Genomic DNA, 26,875 nt, shown 5'->3' on the forward strand with positions numbered 1-26,875 from the left:
TACAAGTACAAATACTACAGTAATACTTCAGTACAAGTACAAATACTACAGTAATACTTCAGTACAAATACAAATACTACAGTAATACTTCAGTACAAGTACAAATACTACAGTAATACTTAAATACAAGTACAAATACTACAGTAATACTTAAATACAAGTACAAATACTACAGTAATACTTCAGTACAAGTACAAATACTACAGTAATACTTCAGTACAAGTACAAATACTACAGTAATACTTCAGTACAAGTACAAATACTACAGTAATACTTCAGTACAAATACAAATACTACAGTAATACTTTTTATTTTATTTTAACTTTAAAGATTTTTATTTTATTTAGTCTGTGAGGAATTTTCTTCTCGTTTCTGTTTTATATAATTCAACTGAATATCTTCTGGTTTTGAACAGTTTGAAGGCGTCACCTTGAGTTGTTTTTAATTTAGATTTTATCCAGATATACGATGCTTTTATAAAAGTACTTATATTCTCTTATCTTATCTAACTCTTATCCAGTTTTAAGACACTTTATACATCCTTGTGCTTTTTGCACAATGAAGGAATCCTAACTGACGGTGGCAATAGTGGTGAAGACTACAACTCCCATGATGCCACGCTGCTGTACTTCCTGACTCCGTCTTTTGTTGTTGTTTTGATTGAGAGAAAATGAGCCAGAAAGTGAACAAGTGTGTTTCCCAAAATGTTGAACTATTTCATGGTTTTGTTTCTAATGAACAAAAACGTTTTCTTCCACTCAGGTGGTTTCGTGGTTCTGGATTTTGGTGGGGGCCCCGAGGAGAGCAGCACGGACGATGACGGGGGAGTCGGAGGGGACGTGGGGATCGACATGAGGAAGCTGCTCTCCTCCTCCTCGCAGGCAGCGGGCGGCGGCGGCCCCGACCTCAGCAGGCAGCTTATGACCCACATGCGCCTCCTACAGGCCGACCTGCAGTATCTGAAGGTACAGCGTCAGCTCCGTGTGCGCACGCGCAGTGATGTGGACAGTCACAGATGACACTTCACATTAGAAGCAGAGTTCTGCACGTAAAGGCACAACATTGTTCATCTTGATTTTGTGTTTCACTGGTTTCTGCTGTTTGCCAGAGTTGAATGCTGGGAAATTGAGAAAACAGAATTTATTGGGAATATTTATAAAAGTTTGGTCAGTGAAAAGATATTTAATAAAATAAAACAGAGGCAAACAAACGTGTAATAAAATAAAATAAGTAGCTAACATATTAAATAAAAAGACAAACATTTGTAATAAAATAAAATAAGCAGCTAACATATTAAATAAAGAGACAAACATTTGTAATATAATAAAATAAGCAGCTAACATATTAAATAAAGAGACAAACACGTGTAATATAATAAAATAAGCAGCTAACATATTAAATAAAGAGACAAACATTTGTAATATAATAAAATAAGCAGCTAACATATTAAATAAAGAGACAAACATTTGTAATATATTAAAATAAGCAGCTAACATATTAAATAAAAGAGACAGACATTTGTAATAAAATAAAATAAGCAGCTAACATATTAAATAAAAGAGACAAACATTTGTAATAAAATAAAATAAGCAGCTAACATATTAAATAAAGAGACAAACACGTGTAATATAATACAATAAGTAAACAACCCTGGTAGAAACAGGTAGCAGCATTATACAGGTGCACTCGCAGTGTAAAGAATAATAATAATGTATTATGTTGTGATGATTTGTCTCCAGGAGGTGGAGGTGAAGTACAACGAGCTGCGACAGACACACAGTGACGCCGCTGCTGACTCGGATGAAAACATCGCCGTGTTTCACTGAGTTTCATCCATCAGTGGTTTTTACCTTCAGAGTGATTTCAGACGGGATTCACTGATGAGAGATTCTTCTGGATGTTTCTTCCACTATTGAACACGATGGAGGCTTAATGTCAGATCTCCCACTTCAGGCAGGTATCAGTGGAAGACATTATCCCCGTTATAAGAAAAGGTTTCACTATAAACTCAAAATCCTCCCGAGGAGAGACTCTGTGGAATTACCCGAGGACAATTCAGTAATATATCAGCAATAATCAACTGCATAACTTATCTTAAACACTGGAGAACGAGGCAAAGTGGAGTGTGTGAAGTCACACAGATGCACAGCAGAGACTTTAAGAAATGAAACGAGACGATGGATCAGGAATTGTCTTCAGGACTCACTGCTGTAAGATTGAAAGGTCTGCAATAAGAAAGACGACCTCTGCTGCACATATTCAGTCCAGCACGCCACGTAGTCCCACATGCTTAAAGATGGACTCCATGGTTCTGTAGCGGCGCTGAACACAAGTCTGCTCTCACCACACCGAGTATGTTTTTAAATTCAGCACCATTCACAGAGAAAGGCTGTAAAATCCATTCCTACCATTTCCAAGTGTGACTTTAGCCTAGCTTAGCATAAAGCTGGAGTTAAGGTGGAACAGCTGACTAGTTCACGAGTGAACGTATCTTCTTTGTTTTATTCCTTTATAAACACAAATGTAAAATTACACTTTGTTTTTCATTCATTCAATCAATCTTTATTTATAAACAAAACAAAACAATAAAGACATTCTAACAGAAAAGAAGCGATAGCATTATAAAATAATAAAAGCCATTAAAACTTTCCAATAAGGGAAATATTTGATGGATAAAGTCGGATAATTAATGCAAAATAAAATATATTTATATTAATAAAAACATTGAATTTTGCAGTTACGGTAGATAATTTGAAAGATAAACACAAATAAAAATAGGATTTTCTGACTGGAACTTTTTATTTATTTGACAAACAACATCCAAACGCAGCAAAATGTCTTGTTGTCACAGTGAGGTTGCCAGGTTTGGTATTATTATTCTTGTGCAGAAACCAAATCCTGCAGAATAAAGCCATACTATAGTTCCAGTATGATTGAGTTTAAGAGGCGTTTGTAGGCGTAATGAACTTTGAACAGAGTCACGCTAGCTGTTTCCACCTACTTCCAGTCTTTGTGCTAAGCTAAGCTAACCGTATCTCTCTTCTCACCTCACTCTTGGAAAGAAAGCAAATAAGTATATTTCTCAGAACTGTTGGTTTGTTAGATGTTCCTTCAAGAGGCTTGTGTGTGTAAAGTCTAATGTCATGTCCAGGTGGATGAAGTGAACATCACTTATGTGGGGACACTACGACGGCGTATTCGGGCCATTGTAGGTAAAAAACAATTTACAAGAACAAATCATGAGGTTGATCCAACTTTGCAAAGTGAAGCGATGTGTTTTCTCTCTTCTCTTCCCTGGCTCCGTCATTGTTTTAATTTAAACATGTTTTTTTACCTACAATGGCCATAACATGCCGTCATAAGCCACAAATCTCCAACGAGAAATTGTCAAACTGTGCTGAGCTAAAGCCTTTCACAGTTCCAGTACTGTTTGTTTACTGTTTGTCTTCTTGCTTTGAATGTCTGAGCGAATAGTAAACACATGAAATACTGTTTAAGTCCCAGCTTTAAGATTTCCTATAGCACTTGAATGTAGCATAATATAGCAAACAAAGATCCCGATCACTTCCTGTTCATAATGACGAATCAAAGAATCAATAAACAATGCAGGAATATACATTTGGCATCATGCAGATTAAATACTTCTTTACTTCCTGTGTGTTTTATCAGGAGTGTTAACGCCTCACGTAGAAACGCAGAGCAAAGCCCTGAGTTGGTAAAACTACAAAGAAACTGCAGCTTTAAAAACAATTCTGCACATTTATTGTCTGATATTGTGTTAAAATACACGCGTTATAGACACAAGCCTTTCAGAGTGTGTGCACATGGGATTTATTGAATTGAACTTTATTGCAGGATTTATTTTGCGTTTGTTTTCCACTTTTGTTGCTCATCAAACACTTTGTTCAGGAGGTTCTTCTCCAGGATCATTTCGGCTGCTCATGAAAGTCTTCTTCAGCTTGTAGCTCCGGCCTGTTGATCCTGATGTTCCTCATCAAACATCTTCAATTCACTGAAGATGTTTGATCATTGAAGACTCAAAGATTCTTTCGCCACAAGACTGCACAGATGACATTATTGCTTTTGATTTTTGGGACGAAATATACGTGAAAAAACAAACCTGAAAAGAATATATAGACAAAAAAACAGATTGTTATGGACTGTTTTCAACGTAAAGGAATATAATGTACAATTGTGACTGTATATCAAAGTGTGTTGTTTTTCTACACCATGCAATCATGAAATGTTTTAACACTTAAAAAGAGCATTAATGTGTTTTATAAATGTTCTATTCAAAATGTTCCATTTGACTTTTCTTAACTTGTTTGTTGAGAACACAAAGATTCTTTCAGCAGGAGATTTAAAGCTGTTGGTTTTGTGATGATGGGATCTTATTGATCTTAAAGCTTATTACTAATCAGCACTAAACATCAGTTCCTTTACAAGGTCTCTTAAAACAGCTTTGAGTTCAGCTTCCACTAAAAGTCTTATAGTATTAAAAGTCTTACATTTCATTGACAAAAGACAATTTTTCGAAAATGAAGTCATTTTTAAAAGTCAAGAAATCAACGTTTTAGAGAATTACTTCATTTTATAAAAGTGAGGTCATTTGTGTGTAACACGGTAACACAGTTAAAGACAAAAGTAATTCATGTCCCTGGAGTGTAATTGTGTGACACCATCAGCCATGTTTTTTGTTTACATTTGGCGTCGTGCTCCTGGAACAGCTGGAGGTCGGAAATTAGACATTTCAACTGGGAAATTACGACTTCCGACTTTGACTGAAACGCAGCATGAGTTTCTAGAACACACGGGGACTGTAGTTACTCAAAACTGTCATTTGTTGGGGACTATTTTCAGTGGTGGATTAATACACGTTTGGTGCTCGAGTGCAGACGTGTGTATATTTCTGTATATTTCTATGTTTTCTTGTTAAATACTGGATAGTTTTACCTCCTCGAGCCTATAAAAGTGAAGTTTAACAACACTTTGCTAAAGTGCTAACACGTCATATAGATGTAACTCTCGACGAGGTTGTGAGTTAGATTACAAACGTTTTAAAAAGGTAACGAGCCAAAAAGAACCCGCAGCTCTCCTGAGTATTTACGGCAGAAATGTGGGATTGAATGAGTCGATAACTAAAACTGCGACATTCGGTTGATTCTATTATTTTAATACAAAATGTTTTTCCACAACAGCTTTATTTTGACATATAAATCTCACTGCTTTCAGAGAATTCAGTTTGTAACGAATGATTCTGTTGCAAAACATGTAAAATATGAGGTTCAGGAAGAAAGATTTACACATTTTCCTAAAGTAGATCCGGCGTGTTTACATTATGGCAGCGGCATCAACACAGACTTTAAAACCTTTTTATTAAATGTATAAAGAGATGTTTACCCACTGCACATCATACTTCCCTCTTAAGTTAAACAGTCTGCTTGTGGATTTAGGCCACAGAGGAGAAAGCTTTATTTAAACTCTGCGTTGTTTCTTGTAAAACACAATGCACAATATTAAACGCTAAAGACTGGAGTAAAAGAAAACAGGAAATCAGTTTGATGCAATGATGCACAGGAGCATGAACGTGTCCCAGAAGAGAAACATTTGACGTCCTCCGCCATCGTGTGGTCGGACAGCTCTCCTGACTCTCGTCCTCTGATGAGTGAAATACGTTTTGTTTTATTATGCGGTGAACGCGGGCGCTGATAGCTATACGTTAACATGAACTAAAATGTTTAAACTTTTATTTCTATAAAGAAAAGAAAATAATGTAATCGGTTACATCGACGATCCTAGTTCAGGAGAAAAATCACAAGCGCAGTTTTCTGGTATGTGAGATCCAAAAACAACACGTGTAGTTACAGCTGATCACCACAGGGGGCGCCAAAGAGACTCTTTTCACAGCATCGGTACGTGTAAGTATATCGGACCGTTCGAACATTTTGAGTTTTGATACTTTTTGCGTAACTTTCTCCGTTATCGTACATGCACGTCCTTCTTCATTGCGTCACCTGTCATCACGTCTAAGTTATTAATACAGATGTTACTTATTCTGTTGTTTGCTAATAAGAAGTGTTGTGTAGCCTCGCACGCCCTCGTACACTTTTCTTCATTATGACTGGTATACATTGTTTGATGGATTCTGAAAGTCTTATTTAAAAAGACTTTTGCAACTAAATGTTCTTTGATTTATTCCTCCAGTTTGAGACGTGAGCGACGGCACCACAGATCGTAACTTTGAGCTGAAGTCCTTCAGTCACTCCAGTTTTTGTGCGCTAACTTGGTTGAGCTTGTGATTCTCTCGCCACCTTTTATACTTGGCTCGACTCTTCTTGTAGCCAAACCGGGCTATGTCCACCATGAACACCCAGGCTAGTCCGTACATGGCCACGCCGCCGAGCTTCATTATCAGCGTGGTCCTGGGAGACGTGAGCTCGCAGTAAAACATGACCGTGCCGACCCCGACGCGCACGGTGGCGAACAGTACGATAAAAAGCAGGTCCACGGCGTCGCCCAGCAGGCTGTCGTACAGGCCCAGCTGCCGGAGGAACCAGCGGGTCTGCAGCAGGGGGTTGGTGATCTCGCTGCCGAAGATGACCCCGCAGGTCTCGCAGCCGGACACCCCCATGAGCAGAGCCAGCAGGATGCCCACGATGCTCGCGACGTGGTGCGCCAGCATGACGGGACCCTCGGTGTGGTAGAGCACGCACCAACACATATCGAAGAAGAAGTAGCCGAGGCACACGGACAGGGAGGAAATCTGCAGCTCAGTGTTTTCTGTACCTGAGGGATGGATGAGAGGGTGAATGTGAAGACATGAAAACATCTTCGCCTATAAAATGTCACTTGAAGAGACCAACCTCAAAGAGACTTGATACTAAATTACCCAAAGTTTGTGTCATTTTGTGTCTCTTTGTGTCATTTTGTGTCTCTTTGTGTCATTTTGTGTCTCTTTGTGGTCATTTTGTGTCTCTTTGTGTTATTTTGTGTCTCTTTGTGTCATGTTGTGTCTCTTTGTGGTCATTTTGTGTTTCTTTGTTTCATTTTGTGTCTCTTTGTGGTCATTTTGTGTCTCTTTGTGTTATTTTGTGTCTCTTTGTGTCATTTTGTGTCTCTTTGTGGTCATTTTGTGTCTCTTTGTGTCATTTTGTGTCTCTTTGTGGTCATTTTGTGTCTCTTTGTGTCATTTTGTGTCTCTTTGTGGTCATTTTGTGTCTCTTTGTGGTCATTTTGTGTCTCTTTGTGTTATTTTGTGTCTCTTTGTGTCATTTTGTGTCTCTTTGTGTCATTTTGTGTCTCTTTGTGGTCATTTTGTGTCTCTTTGTGTCATTTTGTGTCTCTTTGTGGTCATTTTGTGTCTCTTTGTAGTCATTTTGTGTCTCTGTGGTCATTTTGTGTCTCTTTGTGGTCATTTTGTGTCTCTTTGTAGTCATTTTGTGTCTCTGTGGTCATTTTGTGTCTCTTTGTGTCATTTTGTGTCTCTTTGTGGTCATTTGTGTCTCTTTGTGGTCATTTTGTGTCTCTTTGTGTCATTTTGTGTCTCTTTGTAGTCATTTTGTGTCTCTGTGGTCATTTTGTGTCTCTTTGTGGTCATTTTGTGTCTCTTTGTAGTCATTTTGTGTCTCTGTGGTCATTTTGTGTCTCTTTGTGTCATTTTGTGTCTCTTTGTGGTCATTTTGTGTCTCTTTGTGGTCATTTTGTGTCTCTTTGTGTTATTTTGTGTCTCTTTGTGTCATTTTGTGTCTCTTTGTGTCATTTTGTGTCTCTTTGTGTCATTGTGTGTCTCTGTGGTCATTTTGTGTCTCTTTGTGTCATTTTGTGTCTCTTTGTAGTCATTTTGTGTCTCTGTGGTCATTTTGTGTCTCTTTGTGTCATTTTGTGTCTCTTTGTGGTCATTTTGTGTCTCTTTGTGGTCATTTTGTGTCTCTTTGTGTCATTTTGTGTCTCTTTGTGGTGATTTTGTGTCTCTTGCCGAGTTTGACTAGAGAAACTTCAGAAGATACAGATACATTATTTTCAAGAGGTTGAAAGATTCGAGGCTTTTTAAGGATTTTGATTTGGAAATGAAAACATATGAGACACGTTATTGTTCCAAGCAGACCATTTGTATACATGTCGTAATAAATCTCAGGAGTGGATCTTCAGGAACCTTCAGCTCATGGTGGCATTTAAACAGTTTTTGTATCTGCATGTGAACTCTACCTGCATGTGTGAAGGGCCAGGGTCCGTCTGTGAAGAGGACGTACGCAGTCAGCAGCACGATGACGACCCCGTGGGACAAAGTGACGAGCCGGCAGCTCCACTCGGGCCCCCGCCGAGTGAAGGTGCAGCAGAACAACAGGTAGAGACAGAACCAGCCAATCAGGCTGCAGGTCACCTCCAGCACCGGCATGGCTGCTGTAAGGGACAGTTTCAGCATCACATGTGGATCATAAAGTTCAGGTGGGTTTGTACATGTTGGAGACACTGCAGGTACAAACAAGTGGAAAATCCACATGAGAGTGTGTGTGTGTAACTGTGTGTGTAGATTTAAACTCTCCACAGCTACATTACATAACGCCTCATGTACATATTAAACACTTGTGATATAAACTGTGTTGATGTGAGTCATGAAGTGGGGAAGCTTCATGATATCTGTTAGTTACATGTATGACTCTGTTCACCTGTAGTGTGTACAACATGTATGACCCTATTCACCTGTAGTGTGTACAACATGTATGACTCTGTTCACCTGTAGTGTGTACAACATGTATGACCCTGTTCACCTGTAGTGTGTACAACATGTATGACTCTGTTCACCTGTAGTGTGTACAACATGTATGACTCTGTTCACCTGTAGTGTGTACAACATGTATGACTCTGTTCACCTGTAGTGTGTACAACATGTATGACCCTGTTCACCTGTAGTGTGTACAACATGTATGACCCTGTTCACCTGTAGTGTGTACAACATGTATGACTGTGTTCACCTGTAGTGTGTACAACATGTATGACTGTGTTCACCTGTAGTGTGTACAACATGTATGACTCTGTTCACCTGTAGTGTGTACAACATGTATGACTCTGTTCACCTGTAGTGTGTACAACATGTATGACCCTGTTCACCTGTAGTGTGTACAACATGTATGACCCTGTTCACCTGTAGTGTGTACAACATGTATGACCCTGTTCACCTGTAGTGTGTACAACATGTATGACCCTGTTCACCTGTAGTGTGTACATTATGTATGACCCTGTTCACCTGTAGTGTGTACAACATGTATGACTCTGTTCACCTGTAGTGTGTACAACATGTATGACTCTGTTCACCTGTAGTGTGTACAACATGTATGACCCTGTTCACCTGTAGTGTGTACAACATGTATGACTCTGTTCACCTGTAGTGTGTACAACATGTATGACTCTGTTCACCTGTAGTGTGTACAACATGTATGACCCTGTTCACCTGTAGTGTGTACAACATGTATGACCCTGTTCACCTATAGTGTGTACAACATGTATGACTCTGTTCACCTGTAGTGTGTACAACATGTATGACCCTGTTCACCTGTAGTGTGTACAACATGTATGAATGTTACAATACATATCTTTAAAGGAGCTTTTCTCTAAAGGAGCTTTTTCTCACACTCTTCAGCAGAAGTCTCCACTTCAGCAGCACTTACATACACCAAACTTTCCACTTTCATTCCTCTCTATATTCTGAAGCTTTGTGCAGAGGGCTTTGTTCACATGTCACTCACAGCTCATGTTATACACGCTACACTCACTACATGCAGGAGATGCACAGAGTTCTGTGTGTTGACAGGATTTAGTGATTTATGGAGTGATACAAAGACAGATCCAGAATCTGTACAAACCTTTGACATGTGAACAACATGAAACACTTTGAACCTGCTTCATCCAGACTTCACTTTATATCTGGACATGTAGCAGATTACACACATTTAATGACATAATGCCTCATTTACATATTTAAACATCACATGTCAGAACACCTTTAACACAACATATAATTGTGTTAATGTGAGTCATGAAGTGGGGAAGTGTCAGCTGATATGTGTGAGCTGTTTATTTGAGCCTGTTCACCTTCATGCAGGAGTTCATTAGAGCTCGTCTTCACTGAACACATGAATACTTGCTGCAGTGTGTCGATGTGTTTCACAGAAGAAGTTCTGCAGTATCTGGAAGGTGGAGCTCAATATTAAAGAGTGCAGAAGTTATTGGATGCAGATTGTCAGTCATTAAAATAAGAAGCAGCAGGTGGAGCCAGACACACACACAGACTGACAGACAGTTCAACAGTCACTGCTCCTACTGTTGAAGCAGGTCAGTGAACGTACCTTGATCCCTCTGTGTCAGGGGTAGCCAACACGGTGCCTGACACAGAGCGGTGCCTGCGGGCACTTGGTCGCCCGCAGGGACTACGTGAGTCGCCCGCAGAGCATGTTCTAAAAATAGCACTAGTCCCCATGGAGCTCCGTCTAAAAATTGTATTTAATTATTTTGCTGTTTAATAAAAAATCAATAACACTTTAATTATTCTTTATTTTAAAATGACAATATTGAATATAGAATTTAAATCACACGTTTACATTCATTTTAAAGGAAGAAGTCTTTTTAGTCTTAACATGTTTAATACAAACCCCACCCAGGATGAGGGTCATGTTCAACTTCACTGTTAACATCACAAGAACATTGTGTTCAAAGTAAATGTGATCTGTGATCAACATTCACAGGAAACTATCTGCTCACACTTCATCCTGGTGTCACACAAACCTCCTGCACTTATATTGTGATTATTATTCAGGTTCATTGTACAGCTGATCATCTGGAATATAATATGAAACATAGAACATGTCACTTAGTGCGGGGGGGGTTAGTTTACTCACTGAGAGAAGAAGACTCCCTGAAGGAGAACCAGAGATTTACTTCTGTCTACTTGAGTTTACAGAACTCAGCAGTGGATCCAGGAGGATAATATAAATAAACTCCAGCGTAGAGCGGCTGAGAGAATGTGTGGTGGACTCTGTGCAGGAGAGTCATGGTGTCAGAGACGCTGTAGAAGGACAGAACACCTGCTCTGTGATCCAGGTACACTCCGAGTCTGGAGGACGCAGGACCTGAGACGGGAGTTTGGACTTTGTTGTAATAAAATGTGTAACTGTTATTGTTACAATATAACGCCCAGGATTTATCATTACATCCAAATGCACATTCATCACCCCCCCCTGCTCTGCTGATGTTCTTGTATGCGACTGCTACATAAACTCCCCCCCCGCTCCGCTCCACCTCCCAGTAACTACGTCCAGTCAGACTCTCTCTACTCAGCACCTGACGATATTCAGTGAATCTGTCTGTGTGACGAGAATAAGACTGTTGTTGACTCATTACTGTCACTTTTCTGCCCCCCTCAGATAATAACAGCTGTGTGTGTGCTGTGTTTGGATCCAGTGTGATGTCACGTGAATACTTTAAGAATCCAGCTCTGGTCTTGGGCTCTGCTGACAGTGAAACATCCACTTCAGTCCCAGTCTGTGAGATGTTTGTCCACTTCTCTCTCAGAACGTCCTGGAGTTCATCTGTGACTTGTGACACAGCCGCTGTCACTTCCTCAAAGTATCTGAGAGGGATGTTGATGCTGGAGGAGAGTGTAGACTCACTGAGTGGGGACAGTGAGGGGTAGTTGTGTAGAAACTGGTTGTGGTCCTCTGTGTGTGCGAGCTGCTTCAGATCAGCGTCTTTCCTCTTCAGCTCAGTGATCTCCTGCTCCAGCTTCTCCTGAAGCTCTTTGACTCGACTCACTTCACTTTCCTGCTGCGATCTGAGCTGCTGCTTCACATCAGAGCTTCTTTTCTGCATGAGACGGATCAGCTGAGTGAACATCTTCTCACTGTCCTCCACTGCTCTGTCAGCAGAGCGATTGATGACCTCCACCTTCTGCTGAAGCAGCTTCACATCTTTCTCTCCGTCCTGGATTCTCTGCTGGATGTTTAGTCGACTCCCCTCGAGCTCTCTCTGCCTCTCAGTCCTTTCTGCTGCAGCTGAGACTGTGTCGTGGCCTTTATGTTCCTCCAGAGAGCAGAGATAACAGATACACTGCTGATCAGTACGGCAGAACATCTTCATCACCTCATCGTGACGAGAGCACATGTTCTCCTGGAGCTTCTGGGAGGGCTCCACCAGCTTGTGTTTCTTTAATGGAGCCGCATCATAATGAGGCTGGAGGTGTTTCTCACAGTAAGAGGCCACACACTGCACACAGGACTTGAAGGCTTTCAGTTTTCTCCCAGTGCAGACATCACATCCCACATCTTCAGGTCCAGCATAGCAGTGATCAGCAGGAGCAGCTTGGAGTCCAGTCTTCTTCAGCTCCTCCACTACAGCTGCTAACATGGTGCTCTTCACCAGGACAGGCCTCGGTGTGAAGGTCTGCCTGCACTGAGGGCAGCTGTGGCTTCTCTTCTCGTCCTCTCCATCCCAGAAGCTTTGAATACAGTTCTTGCAGTAGCTGTGTCCACAGGAAGTCGTCACCGGATCCTTCAGTAGATCCAGACAGATGGAACAACACAAGGTTTCCCGGTCCAGAACTCCTTTCTGCGCCATTTCTCCTTCACTGCCAGCGACTGTGTGAGTCTCACTTCCTGAGAAGTGAAACTAGTTTGAGCTGCGATCTCAAAGCATGTGTGTGTGCAGCGAGTGGAGCCTGTCAGCTGTGTGTGTGCAGCGCCATGTTGGTTAGACCCATCCACACAGCTGTAGATCTGCAGGGGAGGGACCAGGCAGTGTACGAGCAGGGGGGAGGGGGGGGTTATAACAAGCTCCTCCACATTACAGGAAGAGTAGGGGGGGGGGGAGAGCAGGGTGTGACAGATACTGTGTGTTCAACATGTTTCACAAACACTCACTTCAGCTTCAGGAAACTTCTTACAGTCAGTTTAGACTTCAGCTGTAAAAACAAATGAGTCGTCCTGTAGTGAAGTACAAATACTACAGTAATACTTCAGTACAGTACAAATACTACAGTAATACTTCAGTACAAGTACACATACTACAGTAATACTTCAGTACAAGTACAAATACTACAGTAATACTTCAGTACAAGTACAAATACTACAGTAATACTTCAGTACAAGTACAAATACTACAGTAATACTTCAGTACAGTACAAATACTACAGTAATACTTCAGTACAAGTACAATAACTACAGTAATACTTCAGTACAGGTACACATACTACAGTAATACTTCAGTACAAGTACAAATACTACAGTAATACTTCAGTACAAGTACACATACTACAGTAATACTTCAGTACAGTACAAATACTACAGTAATACTTCAGTACAAGTACAAATACTACAGTAATACTTAAATACAAGTACAAATACTACAGTAATACTTCAGTACAAGTACAAATACTACAGTAATACTTCAGTACAAATACAAATACTACAGTAATACTTTTTATTTTATTTTAACTTTAAAGATTTTTATTTTATTTAGTCTGTGAGGAATTTTCTTCTCGTTTCTGTTTTATATAATTCAACTGAATATCTTCTGGTTTTGAACAGTTTGAAGGCGTCACCTTGAGTTGTTTTTAATTTAGAGATTATCCAGATATACGATGCTTTTATAAAAGTACTTATATTCTCTTATCTTATCTAACTCTTATCCAGTTTTAAGACACTTTATACATCCTTGTGCTTTTTGCACAATGAAGGAATCCTAACTGACGGTGGCAATAGTGGTGAAGACTACAACTCCCATGATGCCACGCTGCTGTACTTCCTGACTCCGTCTTTTGTTGTTGTTTTGATTGAGAGAAAATGAGCCAGAAAGTGAACAAGTGTGTTTCCCAAAATGTTGAACTATTTCATGGTTTTGTTTCTAATGAACAAAAACGTTTTCTTCCACTCAGGTGGTTTCGTGGTTCTGGATTTTGGTGGGGGCCCCGAGGAGAGCAGCACGGACGATGACGGGGGAGTCGGAGGGGACGTGGGGATCGACATGAGGAAGCTGCTCTCCTCCTCCTCGCAGGCAGCGGGCGGCGGCGGCCCCGACCTCAGCAGGCAGCTTATGACCCACATGCGCCTCCTACAGGCCGACCTGCAGTATCTGAAGGTACAGCGTCAGCTCCGTGTGCGCACGCGCAGTGATGTGGACAGTCACAGATGACACTTCACATTAGAAGCAGAGTTCTGCACGTAAAGGCACAACATTGTTCATCTTGATTTTGTGTTTCACTGGTTTCTGCTGTTTGCCAGAGTTGAATGCTGGGAAATTGAGAAAACAGAATTTATTGGGAATATTTATAAAAGTTTGGTCAGTGAAAAGATATTTAATAAAATAAAACAGAGGCAAACAAACGTGTAATAAAATAAAATAAGTAGCTAACATATTAAATAAAAAGACAAACATTTGTAATAAAATAAAATAAGCAGCTAACATATTAAATAAAGAGACAAACATTTGTAATATAATAAAATAAGCAGCTAACATATTAAATAAAGAGACAAACACGTGTAATATAATAAAATAAGCAGCTAACATATTAAATAAAGAGACAAACATTTGTAATATAATAAAATAAGCAGCTAACATATTAAATAAAGAGACAAACATTTGTAATATATTAAAATAAGCAGCTAACATATTAAATAAAAGAGACAGACATTTGTAATAAAATAAAATAAGCAGCTAACATATTAAATAAAGAGACAGACACGTGTAATATAATACAATAAGTAAACAACCCTGGTAGAAACAGGTAGCAGCATTATACAGGTGCACTCGCAGTGTAAAGAATAATAATAATGTATTATGTTGTGATGATTTGTCTCCAGGAGGTGGAGGTGAAGTACAACGAGCTGCGACAGACACACAGTGACGCCGCTGCTGACTCGGATGAAAACATCGCCGTGTTTCACTGAGTTTCATCCATCAGTGGTTTTTACCTTCAGAGTGATTTCAGACGGGATTCACTGATGAGAGATTCTTCTGGATGTTTCTTCCACTATTGAACACGATGGAGGCTTAATGTCAGATCTCCCACTTCAGGCAGGTATCAGTGGAAGACATTATCCCCGTTATAAGAAAAGGTTTCACTATAAACTCAAAATCCTCCCGAGGAGAGACTCTGTGGAATTACCCGAGGACAATTCAGTAATATATCAGCAATAATCAACTGCATAACTTATCTTAAACACTGGAGAACGAGGCAAAGTGGAGTGTGTGAAGTCACACAGATGCACAGCAGAGACTTTAAGAAATGAAACGAGACGATGGATCAGGAATTGTCTTCAGGACTCACTGCTGTAAGATTGAAAGGTCTGCAATAAGAAAGACGACCTCTGCTGCACATATTCAGTCCAGCACGCCACGTAGTCCCACATGCTTAAAGATGGACTCCATGGTTCTGTAGCGGCGCTGAACACAAGTCTGCTCTCACCACACCGAGTATGTTTTTAAATTCAGCACCATTCACAGAGAAAGGCTGTAAAATCCATTCCTACCATTTCCAAGTGTGACTTTAGCCTAGCTTAGCATAAAGCTGGAGTTAAGGTGGAACAGCTGACTAGTTCACGAGTGAACGTATCTTCTTTGTTTTATTCCTTTATAAACACAAATGTAAAATTACACTTTGTTTTTTCATTCATTCAATCAATCTTTATTTATAAACAAAACAAAACAATAAAGACATTCTAACAGAAAAGAAGCGATAGCATTATAAAATAATAAAAGCCATTAAAACTTTCCAATAAGGGAAATATTTGATGGATAAAGTCGGATAATTAATGCAAAATAAAATATATTTATATTAATAAAAACATTGAATTTTGCAGTTACGGTAGATAATTTGAAAGATAAACACAAATAAAAATAGGATTTTCTGACTGGAACTTTTTATTTATTTGACAAACAACATCCAAACGCAGCAAAATGTCTTGTTGTCACAGTGAGGTTGCCAGGTTTGGTATTATTATTCTTGTGCAGAAACCAAATCCTGCAGAATAAAGCCATACTATAGTTCCAGTATGATTGAGTTTAAGAGGCGTTTGTAGGCGTAATGAACTTTGAACAGAGTCACGCTAGCTGTTTCCACCTACTTCCAGTCTTTGTGCTAAGCTAAGCTAACCGTATCTCTCTTCTCACCTCACTCTTGGAAAGAAAGCAAATAAGTATATTTCTCAGAACTGTTGGTTTGTTAGATGTTCCTTCAAGAGGCTTGTGTGTGTAAAGTCTAATGTCATGTCCAGGTGGATGAAGTGAACATCACTTATGTGGGGACACTACGACGGCGTATTCGGGCCATTGTAGGTAAAAAACAATTTACAAGAACAAATCATGAGGTTGATCCAACTTTGCAAAGTGAAGCGATGTGTTTTCTCTCTTCTCTTCCCTGGCTCCGTCATTGTTTTAATTTAAACATGTTTTTTTACCTACAATGGCCATAACATGCCGTCATAAGCCACAAATCTCCAACGAGAAATTGTCAAACTGTGCTGAGCTAAAGCCTTTCACAGTTCCAGTACTGTTTGTTTACTGTTTGTCTTCTTGCTTTGAATGTCTGAGCGAATAGTAAACACATGAAATACTGTTTAAGTCCCAGCTTTAAGATTTCCTATAGCACTTGAATGTAGCATAATATAGCAAACAAAGATCCCGATCACTTCCTGTTCATAATGACGAATCAAAGAATCAATAAACAATGCAGGAATATACATTTGGCATCATGCAGATTAAATACTTCTTTACTTCCTGTGTGTTTTATCAGGAGTGTTAACGCCTCACGTAGAAACGCAGAGCAAAGCCCTGAGTTGGTAAAACTACAAAGAAACTGCAGCTTTAAAAACAATTCTGCACATTTATTGTCTGATATTGTGTTAAAATACACGCGTTATAGACACAAGCCTTTCAGAGTGTGTGCACATGGGATTTATTGAATTGAACTTTATTGCAGGATTTATTTTGCGTTTGTTTTCCACTTTTGTTGCTCATCAAACACTTTGTTCAGGAGGTTCTTCTCCAGGATCATTTCGGCTGCTCATGAAAGTCTTCTTCAGCTTGTAGCTCCGGCCTGTTGATCCTGATGTTCCTCATCAAACATCTTCAATTCACTGAAGATGTTTGATCATTGAAGACTCAAAGATTCTTTCGCCACAAGACTGCACAGATGACATTATTGCTTTTGATTTTTGGGACGAAATATACGTGAAAAAACAAACCTGAAAAGAATATATAGACAAAAAAACAGATTGTTATGGACTGTTTTCAACGTAAAGGAATATAATGTACAATTGTGACTGTATATCAAAGTGTGTTGTTTTTCTACACCATGCAATCATGAAATGTTTTAACACTTAAAAAGAGCATTAATGTGTTTTATAAATGTTCTATTCAAAATGTTCCATTTGACTTTTCTTAACTTGTTTGTTGAGAACACAAAGATTCTTTCAGCAGGAGATTTAAAGCTGTTGGTTTTGTGATGATGGGATCTTATTGATCTTAAAGCTTATTACTAATCAGCACTAAACATCAGTTCCTTTACAAGGTCTCTTAAAACAGCTTTGAGTTCAGCTTCCACTAAAAGTCTTATAGTATTAAAAGTCTTACATTTCATTGACAAAAGACAATTTTTCGAAAATGAAGTCATTTTTAAAAGTCAAGAAATCAACGTTTTAGAGAATTACTTCATTTTATAAAAGTGAGGTCATTTGTGTGTAACACGGTAACACAGTTAAAGACAAAAGTAATTCATGTCCCTGGAGTGTAATTGTGTGACACCATCAGCCATGTTTTTTGTTTACATTTGGCGTCGTGCTCCTGGAACAGCTGGAGGTCGGAAATTAGACATTTCAACTGGGAAATTACGACTTCCGACTTTGACTGAAACGCAGCATGAGTTTCTAGAACACACGGGGACTGTAGTTACTCAAAACTGTCATTTGTTGGGGACTATTTTCAGTGGTGGATTAATACACGTTTGGTGCTCGAGTGCAGACGTGTGTATATTTCTGTATATTTCTATGTTTTCTTGTTAAATACTGGATAGTTTTACCTCCTCGAGCCTATAAAAGTGAAGTTTAACAACACTTTGCTAAAGTGCTAACACGTCATATAGATGTAACTCTCGACGAGGTTGTGAGTTAGATTACAAACGTTTTTAAAAAGGTAACGAGCCAAAAAGAACCCGCAGCTCTCCTGAGTATTTACGGCAGAAATGTGGGATTGAATGAGTCGATAACTAAAACTGCGACATTCGGTTGATTCTATTATTTTAATACAAAATGTTTTTCCACAACAGCTTTATTTTGACATATAAATCTCACTGCTTTCAGAGAATTCAGTTTGTAACGAATGATTCTGTTGCAAAACATGTAAAATATGAGGTTCAGGAAGAAAGATTTACACATTTTCCTAAAGTAGATCCGGCGTGTTTACATTATGGCAGCGGCATCAACACAGACTTTAAAACCTTTTTATTAAATGTATAAAGAGATGTTTACCCACTGCACATCATACTTCCCTCTTAAGTTAAACAGTCTGCTTGTGGATTTAGGCCACAGAGGAGAAAGCTTTATTTAAACTCTGCGTTGTTTCTTGTAAAACACAATGCACAATATTAAACGCTAAAGACTGGAGTAAAAGAAAACAGGAAATCAGTTTGATGCAATGATGCACAGGAGCATGAACGTGTCCCAGAAGAGAAACATTTGACGTCCTCCGCCATCGTGTGGTCGGACAGCTCTCCTGACTCTCGTCCTCTGATGAGTGAAATACGTTTTGTTTTATTATGCGGTGAACGCGGGCGCTGATAGCTATACGTTAACATGAACTAAAATGTTTAAACTTTTATTTCTATAAAGAAAAGAAAATAATGTAATCGGTTACATCGACGATCCTAGTTCAGGAGAAAAATCACAAGCGCAGTTTTCTGGTATGATCCAAAACAACACGTGTAGTTACAGCTGATCACCACAGGGGGCGCCAAAGAGACTCTTTTCACAGCATCGGTACGTGTAAGTATATCGGACCGTTCGAACATTTTGAGTTTTGATACTTTTTGCGTAACTTTCTCCGTTATCGTACATGCACGTCCTTCTTCATTGCGTCACCAGTCATCACGTCTAAGTTATTAATACAGATGTTACTTATTCTGTTGTTTGCTAATAAGAAGTGTTGTGTAGCCTCGCACGCCCTCGTACACTTTTCTTCATTATGACTGGTATACATTGTTTGATGGATTCTGAAAGTCTTATTTAAAAAGACTTTTGCATCTAAATGTTCTTTGATTTATTCCTCCAGTTTGAGACGTGAGCGACGGCACCACAGATCGTAACTTTGAGCTGAAGTCCTTCAGTCACTCCAGTTTTTGTGCGCTAACTTGGTTGAGCTTGTGATTCTCTCGCCACCTTTTATACTTGGCTCGACTCTTCTTGTAGCCAAACCGGGCTATGTCCACCATGAACACCCAGGCTAGTCCGTACATGGCCACGCCGCCGAGCTTCATTATCAGCGTGGTCCTGGGAGACGTGAGCTCGCAGTAAAACATGACCGTGCCGACCCCGACGCGCACGGTGGCGAACAGTACGATAAAAAGCAGGTCCACGGCGTCGCCCAGCAGGCTGTCGTACAGGCCCAGCTGCCGGAGGAACCAGCGGGTCTGCAGCAGGGGGTTGGTGATCTCGCTGCCGAAGATGACCCCGCAGGTCTCGCAGCCGGACACCCCCATGAGCAGAGCCAGCAGGATGCCCACGATGCTCGCGACGTGGTGCGCCAGCATGACGGGACCCTCGGTGTGGTAGAGCACGCACCAACACAAATCGAAGAAGAAGTAGCCGAGGCACACGGACAGGGAGGAAATCTGCAGCTCAGTGTTTTCTGTACCTGAGGGATGGATGAGAGGGTGAATGTGAAGACATGAAAACATCTTCGCCTATAAAATGTCACTTGAAGAGACCAACCTCAAAGAGACTTGATACTAAATTACCCAAAGTTTGTTTCATTTTGTGTCTCTTTGTGTCATTTTGTGTTTCTTTGTAGTCATTTTGTGTCTCTTTGTGTCATTTTGTGTTTCTTTGTGTCATTTTGTGTCTCTTTGTGGTCATTTTGTGTCTCTTTTTGGTCATTTTGTGTCTCTTTGTGTCATTTTGTGTCTCTTTGTGTCATTTTGTGTCTCTTTGTGGTCATTTTGTGTCTCTTTGTGTTATTTTGTGTCTCTTTGTGGTCATTTTGTGTCTCTTTGTGGTCATTTTGTGTCTCTTTGTGGTCATTTTGTGTCTCTTTGTAGTCATTTTGTGTCTCTGTGGTCATTTTGTGTCTCTTTGTGGTCATTTTGTGTCTCTTTGTGGTCATTTTGTGTCTCTTTGTGTCATTTTGTGTCTCTTTGTGGTCATTTTGTGTCTCTTTGTAGTCATTTTGTGTCTCTGTGGTCATTTTGTGTCTCTTTGTGTCATTTTGTGTCTCTTTGTGTCATTTTGTGTCTCTTTGTGGTCATTTTGTGTCTCTTTGTGTTATTTTGTGTCTCTTTGTGTCATTTTGTGTCTCTTTGTGGTCATTTTGTGTCTCTTTGTGTCATTTTGTGTCTCTTTGTGGTCATTTTGTGTCTCTGTGGTCATTTTGTGTCTCTTTGTAGTCATTTTGTGTCTCTGTGGTCATTTTGTGTCTCTTTGTGTCATTTTGTGTCTCTTTGTGTCATTTTGTGTCTCTTTGTGGTCATTTTGTGTCTCTTTGTGTCATTTTGTGTCTCTTTGTGGTCATTTTGTGTCTCTTTGTAGTCATTTTGTGTCTCTGTGGTCATTTTGTGTCTCTTTGTGGTCATTTTGTGTCTCTTTGTGGTCATTTTGTGTCTCTGTGGTCATTTTGTGTCTCTTTGTGTCATTTTGTGTCTCTTTGTGGTCATTTTGTGTCTCTTTGTGTCATTTTGTGTCTCTTTGTGGTGATTTTGTGTCTCTTGCCGAGTTTGACTAGAGAAACTTCAGAAGATACAGATACATTATTTTCAAGAGGTTGAAAGATTCGAGGCTTTTTAAGGATTTTGATTTGGAAATGAAAACATATGAGACACGTTATTGTTCCAAGCAGACCATTTGTATACATGTCGTAATAAATCTCAGGAGTGGATCTTCAGGAACCTTCAGCTCATGGTGGCATTTAAACAGTTTTTGTATCTGCATGTGAACTCTACCTGCATGTGTGAAGGGCCAGGGTCCGTCTATGAAGAGGACGTACGCAGTCAGCAGCACGATGACGACCCCGTGGGACAAAGTGACGAGCCGGCAGCTCCACTCGGGCCCCCGCCGAGTGAAGGTGCAGCAGAACAACAGGTAGAGACAGAACCAGCCAATCAGGCTGCAGGTCACCTCCAGCACCGGCATGGCTGCTGTAAGGGACAGTTTCAGCATCACATGTGGATCATAAAGTTCAGGTGGGTTTGTACATGTTGGAGACACTGCAGGTACAAACAAGTGGAAAATCCACATGAGAGTGTGTGTGTGTAACTGTGTGTGTAGATTTAAACTCTCCACAGCTACATTACATAACGCCTCATGTACATATTAAACACTTGTGATATAAACTGTGTTGATGTGAGTCATGAAGTGGGGAAGCTTCATGATATCTGTTAGTTACATGTTTGACCCTGTTCACCTGTAGTGTGTACAACATGTATGACTCTGTTCACCTGTAGTGTGTACAACATGTATGACTCTGTTCACCTGTAGTGTGTACAACATGTATGACTCTGTTCACCTGTAGTGTGTACAACATGTATGACCCTGTTCACCTGTAGTGTGTACAACATGTATGACTCTGTTCACCTGTAGTGTGTACAACATGTATGACTCTGTTCACCTGTAGTGTGTACAACATGTATGACTCTGTTCACCTGTAGTGTGTACAACATGTATGACTCTGTTCACCTGTAGTGTGTACAACATGTATGAATGTTACAATACATATCTTTAAAGGAGCTTTTTCTCACACTCTTCAGCAGAAGTCTCCACTTCAGCAGCACTTACATACACCAAACTTTCCACTTTCATTCCTCTCTATATTCTGAAGCTTTGTGCAGAGGGCTTTGTTCACATGTCACTCACAGCTCATGTTATACACGCTACACTCACTACATGCAGGAGATGCACAGAGTTCTGTGTGTTGACAGGATTTAGTGATTTATGGAGTGATACAAAGACAGATCCAGAATCTGTACAAACCTTTGACATGTGAACAACATGAAACACTTTGAACCTGCTTCATCCAGACTTCACTTTATATCTGGACATGTAGCAGATTACACACATTTAATGACATAATGCCTCATTTACATATTTAAACATCACATGTCAGAACACCTTTAACACAACATGTAATTGTGTTAATGTGAGTCATGAAGTGGGGAAGTGTCAGCTGATATGTGTGAGCTGTTTATTTGAGCCTGTTCACCTTCATGCAGGAGTTCATTAGAGCTCGTCTTCACTGAACACATGAATACTTGCTGCAGTGTGTCGATGTGTTTCACAGAAGAAGTACTGCAGTATCTGGAAGGTGGAGCTCAATATTAAAGAGTGCAGAAGTTATTGGATGCAGATTGTCAGTCATTAAAATAAGAAGCAGCAGGTGGAGCCAGACACACACACACAGACTGACAGACAGTTCAACAGTCACTGCTCCTACTGTTGAAGCAGGTCAGTGAACGCACCTTGATCCCTCTGTGTCAGGGGTAGCCAACGCGGTGCCCGCGGGCACTTGGTCGCCCGCAGGGACTACGTGAGTCGCCCGCAGAGCATGTTCTAAAAATAGCACTAGTCCCCATGGAGCTCCGTCTAAAAATTGTATTTAATTATTTTGCTGTTTAATAAAAAATCAATAACACTTTAATTATTCTTTATTTTAAAATGACAATATTGAATATAGAATTTAAATCACACGTTCACATTCATGTTAAAGGAAGAAGTCTTTTTAGTCTTAACATGTTTAATACAAACCCCACCCAGGATGAGGGTCATGTTCAACTTCACTGTTAACATCACAAGAACATTGTGTTCAAAGTAAATGTGATCTGTGATCAACATTCACAGGAAACTATCTGCTCACACTTCATCCTGGTGTCACACAAACCTCCTGCACTTATATTGTGATTATTATTCAGGTTCATTGTACAGCTGATCATCTGGAATATAATATGAAACATAGAACATGTCACTTAGTCCGGGGGGAGTTAGTTTACTCACTGAGAGAAGAAGACTCCCTGAAGGAGAACCAGAGATTTACTTCTGTCTACTTGAGTTTACAGAACTCAGCAGTGTCTCCATAAGAAGAATATAAAGTAACTCCAGCGTAGAGCGGCTGAGAGAATGTGTGGTGGACTCTGTGCAGGAGAGTCATGGTGTCAGAGACGCTGTAGAAGGACAGAACACCTGCTCTGTGATCCAGGTACACTCCGAGTCTGGAGGACGCAGGACCTGAGACGGGAGTTTGGACTTTGTTGTGATAAAATGTATAACTGTTATCGTCACAATTTAACATCCAGGATTTATCATTGAATCCAAATAAAGATTCAACCCCCCCCCCTGCTCTGCTGATGTTCTTGTATGCGACTGCTACATAAACTCCCCCCCCGCTCCGCTCCACCTCCCAGTAACTACGTCCAGTCAGACTCTCTCTACTCAGCACCTGAAGACACCAGTCAGTGAATCTGTCTGTGTGATGAGAATAAGACTGATGTTGACTCATTACTGTCACTTTTCTGCCCCCCTCAGATAATAACAGCTGTGTGTTTGCTGTGTTTGGATCCAGTGTGATGTCACGTGAATACTTTAAGAATCCAGCTCTGGTCTTGGGCTCTGCTGACAGTGAAACATCCACTTCAGTCCCAGTCTGTGAGATGTTTGTCCACTTCTCTCTCAGAACGTCCTGGAGTTCATCTGTGACTTGTGACACAGCCGCTGTCACTTCCTCAAAGTATGTGAGAGGGATGTTGATGCTGGAGGAGAGTGTAGACTCACTGAGTGGGGACAGTGAGGGGTAGTTGTGTAGAAACTGGTTGTGGTCCTCTGTGTGTGCGAGCTGCTTCAGATCAGCGTCTTTCCTCTTCAGCTCAGTGATCTCCTGCTCCAGCTTCTCCTGAAGCTCTTTGACTCGACTCACTTCACTTTCCTGCTGCGATCTGAGCTGCTGCTTCACATCAGAGCTTCTTTTCTGCATGAGACGGATCAGCTGAGTGAACATCTTCTCACTGTCCTCCACTGCTCTGTCAGCAGAGCGATTGATGACCTCCACCTCCTGCTGAAGCAGCTTCACATCTTTCTCTCCGTCCTGGATTCTCTGCTGGATGTTTAGTCGACTCCCCTCGAGCTCTCTCTGCCTCTCAGTCCTTTCTGCTGCAGCTGAGACTGTGTCGTGGCCTTTATGTTCCTCCAGAGAGCAGAGATAACAGATACACTGCTGATCAGTACGGCAGAACATCTTCATCACCTCATCGTGACGAGAGCACATGTTCTCCTGGAGCTTCTGGGAGGGCTCCACCAGCTTGTGTTTCATGAATGTAGGTGATTCATAATGAGGCTGGAGGTGTTTCTCACAGTAAGAGGCCACACACTGCACACAGGACTTGAAGGCTTTCAGTTTTCTCCCAGTGCAGACATCACATCCCACATCTTCAGGTCCAGCATAGCAGTGATCAGCAGGAGCAGCTTGGAGTCCAGTCTTCTTCAGCTCCTCCACTACAGCTGCTAACATGGTGCTCTTCAGCAGGACAGGCCTCGGTGTGAAGGTCTGCCTGCACTGAGGGCAGCTGTGGCTTCTCTTCTCGTCCTCTCCATCCCAGAAGCTTTGAATACAGTTCTTGCAGTAGCTGTGTCCACAGGGAGTCGTCACCGGATCCTTCAGTAGATCCAGACAGATGGAACAACACAAGGTTTCCAGCTGAACTCCTTTCTGCGCCATTTCTCCTTCACTGCCAGCGACTGTGTGAGTCTCACTTCCTGAGAAGTGTTGGGTATAAAGGTCCTCCACATTACAGGAAGAGGAGGGAGGGGGGGGGGGGGGGGGGGAGAGCAGGGTGTGACAGATACTGTGTGAGTCTCACTTCCTGAGAAGTGAAACTAGTTTGAGCTGCGATCTCAAAGCATGTGTGTGTGCAGCGAGTGGAGCCTGTCAGCTGTGTGTGTGCAGCGCCATGTTGGTTAGACCCATCCACACAGCTGTAGATCTGCAGGGGAGGGACCAGGAAGTGTATGAGCAGGGGGGGGGGGGGGGTTATAACAAGCTCCACCACATTACAGGAAGAGGAGGGGGGGGGGGGAGAGCAGGGTGTGACAGATACTGTGTGTTCAACATGTTTCACAAACACTCACTTCAGCTTCAGGAAACTTCTTACAGTCAGTTTAGACTTCAGCTGTAAAAACAAAGGAGTCGTCCTGTAGTGAAGTACAAATACTACAGTAATACTTCAATACAGGTACAAATACTACAGTAATACTTCAGTACAAGTACAAATACTACAGTAATACTTCAGTAGAAGTACAAATACTACAGTAATACTTCAGTACAGTATAAATACTACAGTAATACTTCAGTACAAGTACAAATACTACAGTAATACTTCAGTAGAAGTACAATAACTACAGTAATACTTCAGTACAAGTTCAAATACTACAGTAATACTTCAGTACAAGTTCAAATACTACAGTAATACTTCAGTACAAGTACACATACTACAGTAATACTTCAGTACAAGTACAAATACTACAGTAATACTTCAGTACAAGTACACATACTACAGTAATACTTCAGTACAAGTACACATACTACAGTAATACTTCAGTAGAAGTACAATAACTACAGTAATACTTCAGTAGAAGTACAATAACTACAGTAATACTTCAGTACAAGTACAAATACTACAGTAATACTTCAGTACAAGTACACATACTACAGTAATACTTCAGTAGAAGTACAATAACTACAGTAATACTTCAGTAGAAGTACAATAACTACAGTAATACTTCAGTACAAGTTCAAATACTACAGTAATACTTCAGTACAAGTACAAATACTACAGTAATACTTCAGTACAAGTACAAATACTACAGTAATACTTCAGTACAAGTACACATACTACAGTAATACTTCAGTACAAGTACAAATACTACAGTAATACTTCAGTACAAGTTCAAATACTACAGTAATACTTCAGTACAAGTACAAATACTACAGTAATACTTCAGTACAAGTACAAATACTACAGTAATACTTCAGTACATGTATAAATACTACAGTAATACTTCAGTACAAGTACAAATACTACAGTAATACTTCAGTACAGTATAAATTCTGGGGGAAGCGAGGAACCATCCAAGCTGTGTACAGCAAGGGTGGGACCCTGCTGACTTCGACTGAGAAGGTTATCGGCCGCTGGAAGGAGCACTTTGAGGAACTCCTGAATACAAGTACAAATACTACAGTAATACTTCAGTACAAGTATAATTGCTACAGTAATACTTCAGTACAAGTATAAATACTACAGTATTACTTCAGTACAAGTATAATTGCTACAGTAATACTTCAGTACAAGTACAAATACTACAGTATTACTTCAGTACAAGTATAATTGCTACTGTAATACTTCAGTACAAGTACAAATACTACAGTATTACTTCAGTACAAGTACAAATACTGCAGTAATACTTCAGTACAAGTATAATTGCTACAGTAATACTTCAGTACAAGTATAAATACTACAGTATTACTTCAGTACAAGTATAATTGCTACAGTAATACTTCAGTACAAGTACAAATACTACAGTATTACTTCAGTACAAGTATAATTGCTACTGTAATACTTCAGTACAAGTACAAATACTACAGTATT

General features: G+C 40.3%; 5 protein-coding genes across 8 annotated transcripts in view; all 5 read right to left on the reverse strand.

The window, feature by feature from the left end:
• LOC115004983 (tripartite motif-containing protein 16-like) overlaps positions 1-25,220 on the reverse strand; it is a 40,173-nt gene extending 14,953 nt beyond the window's left edge. The window contains exon 1 of the mRNA XM_029426748.1: positions 25,094-25,220. The gene's annotated coding sequence lies outside the window, so the exon portion shown is untranslated. The remainder of the gene's footprint in view (positions 1-25,093) is intronic.
• LOC115004991 (transmembrane protein 136-like) lies at positions 5,076-6,714 on the reverse strand. Its single transcript, XM_029426760.1, has one exon. It carries the CDS (start codon positions 6,680-6,682, stop codon positions 6,260-6,262), a length of 423 nt encoding a protein of 140 aa, XP_029282620.1. The 5' UTR covers positions 6,683-6,714; the 3' UTR covers positions 5,076-6,259.
• On the reverse strand, positions 8,246-12,764 carry LOC115004985 (tripartite motif-containing protein 16-like). Its single transcript, XM_029426750.1, has 3 exons — positions 10,893-12,764; positions 10,090-10,184; positions 8,246-8,400 (listed from the first exon to the last, which is right to left on the reverse strand). Exon 1 carries the CDS (start codon positions 12,604-12,606, stop codon positions 10,939-10,941), a length of 1,668 nt encoding a protein of 555 aa, XP_029282610.1. The 5' UTR covers positions 12,607-12,764; the 3' UTR covers positions 8,246-8,400; positions 10,090-10,184; positions 10,893-10,938.
• Positions 17,210-23,363, reverse strand: LOC115004989 (transmembrane protein 136-like). 4 transcript variants are annotated; one of them, XM_029426756.1, is made up of 4 exons: positions 22,703-22,717; positions 22,447-22,541; positions 21,191-21,385; positions 17,210-19,890 (listed from the first exon to the last, which is right to left on the reverse strand). In XM_029426756.1, the coding sequence occupies exons 2-4, from the start codon at positions 22,487-22,489 to the stop codon at positions 19,364-19,366; spliced, it is 765 nt and encodes a 254-aa protein (XP_029282616.1). In that variant the 5' UTR covers positions 22,490-22,541; positions 22,703-22,717; the 3' UTR covers positions 17,210-19,363. The 4 variants fall into 4 exon arrangements, with proteins under 4 accessions (XP_029282616.1, XP_029282619.1, XP_029282618.1 ...); XM_029426759.1 differs by lacking the exons at positions 22,447-22,541; positions 22,703-22,717 and adding an exon at positions 23,235-23,363; XM_029426758.1 differs by lacking the exons at positions 22,447-22,541; positions 22,703-22,717 and adding an exon at positions 22,218-22,279.
• LOC115004986 (tripartite motif-containing protein 16-like) lies at positions 23,180-24,948 on the reverse strand. The gene has a single exon (XM_029426751.1). The coding sequence runs from the start codon at positions 24,946-24,948 to the stop codon at positions 23,281-23,283; it is 1,668 nt and encodes a 555-aa protein (XP_029282611.1). The 3' UTR covers positions 23,180-23,280.
• Positions 25,221-26,875: the final 1,655 nt, after the last annotated feature.

Source organism: Cottoperca gobio, unplaced genomic scaffold (genome assembly GCF_900634415.1).
Source record: "Cottoperca gobio unplaced genomic scaffold, fCotGob3.1 fCotGob3_237arrow_ctg1, whole genome shotgun sequence".
Classification (NCBI taxonomy): domain Eukaryota; kingdom Metazoa; phylum Chordata; class Actinopteri; order Perciformes; family Bovichtidae; genus Cottoperca; species Cottoperca gobio.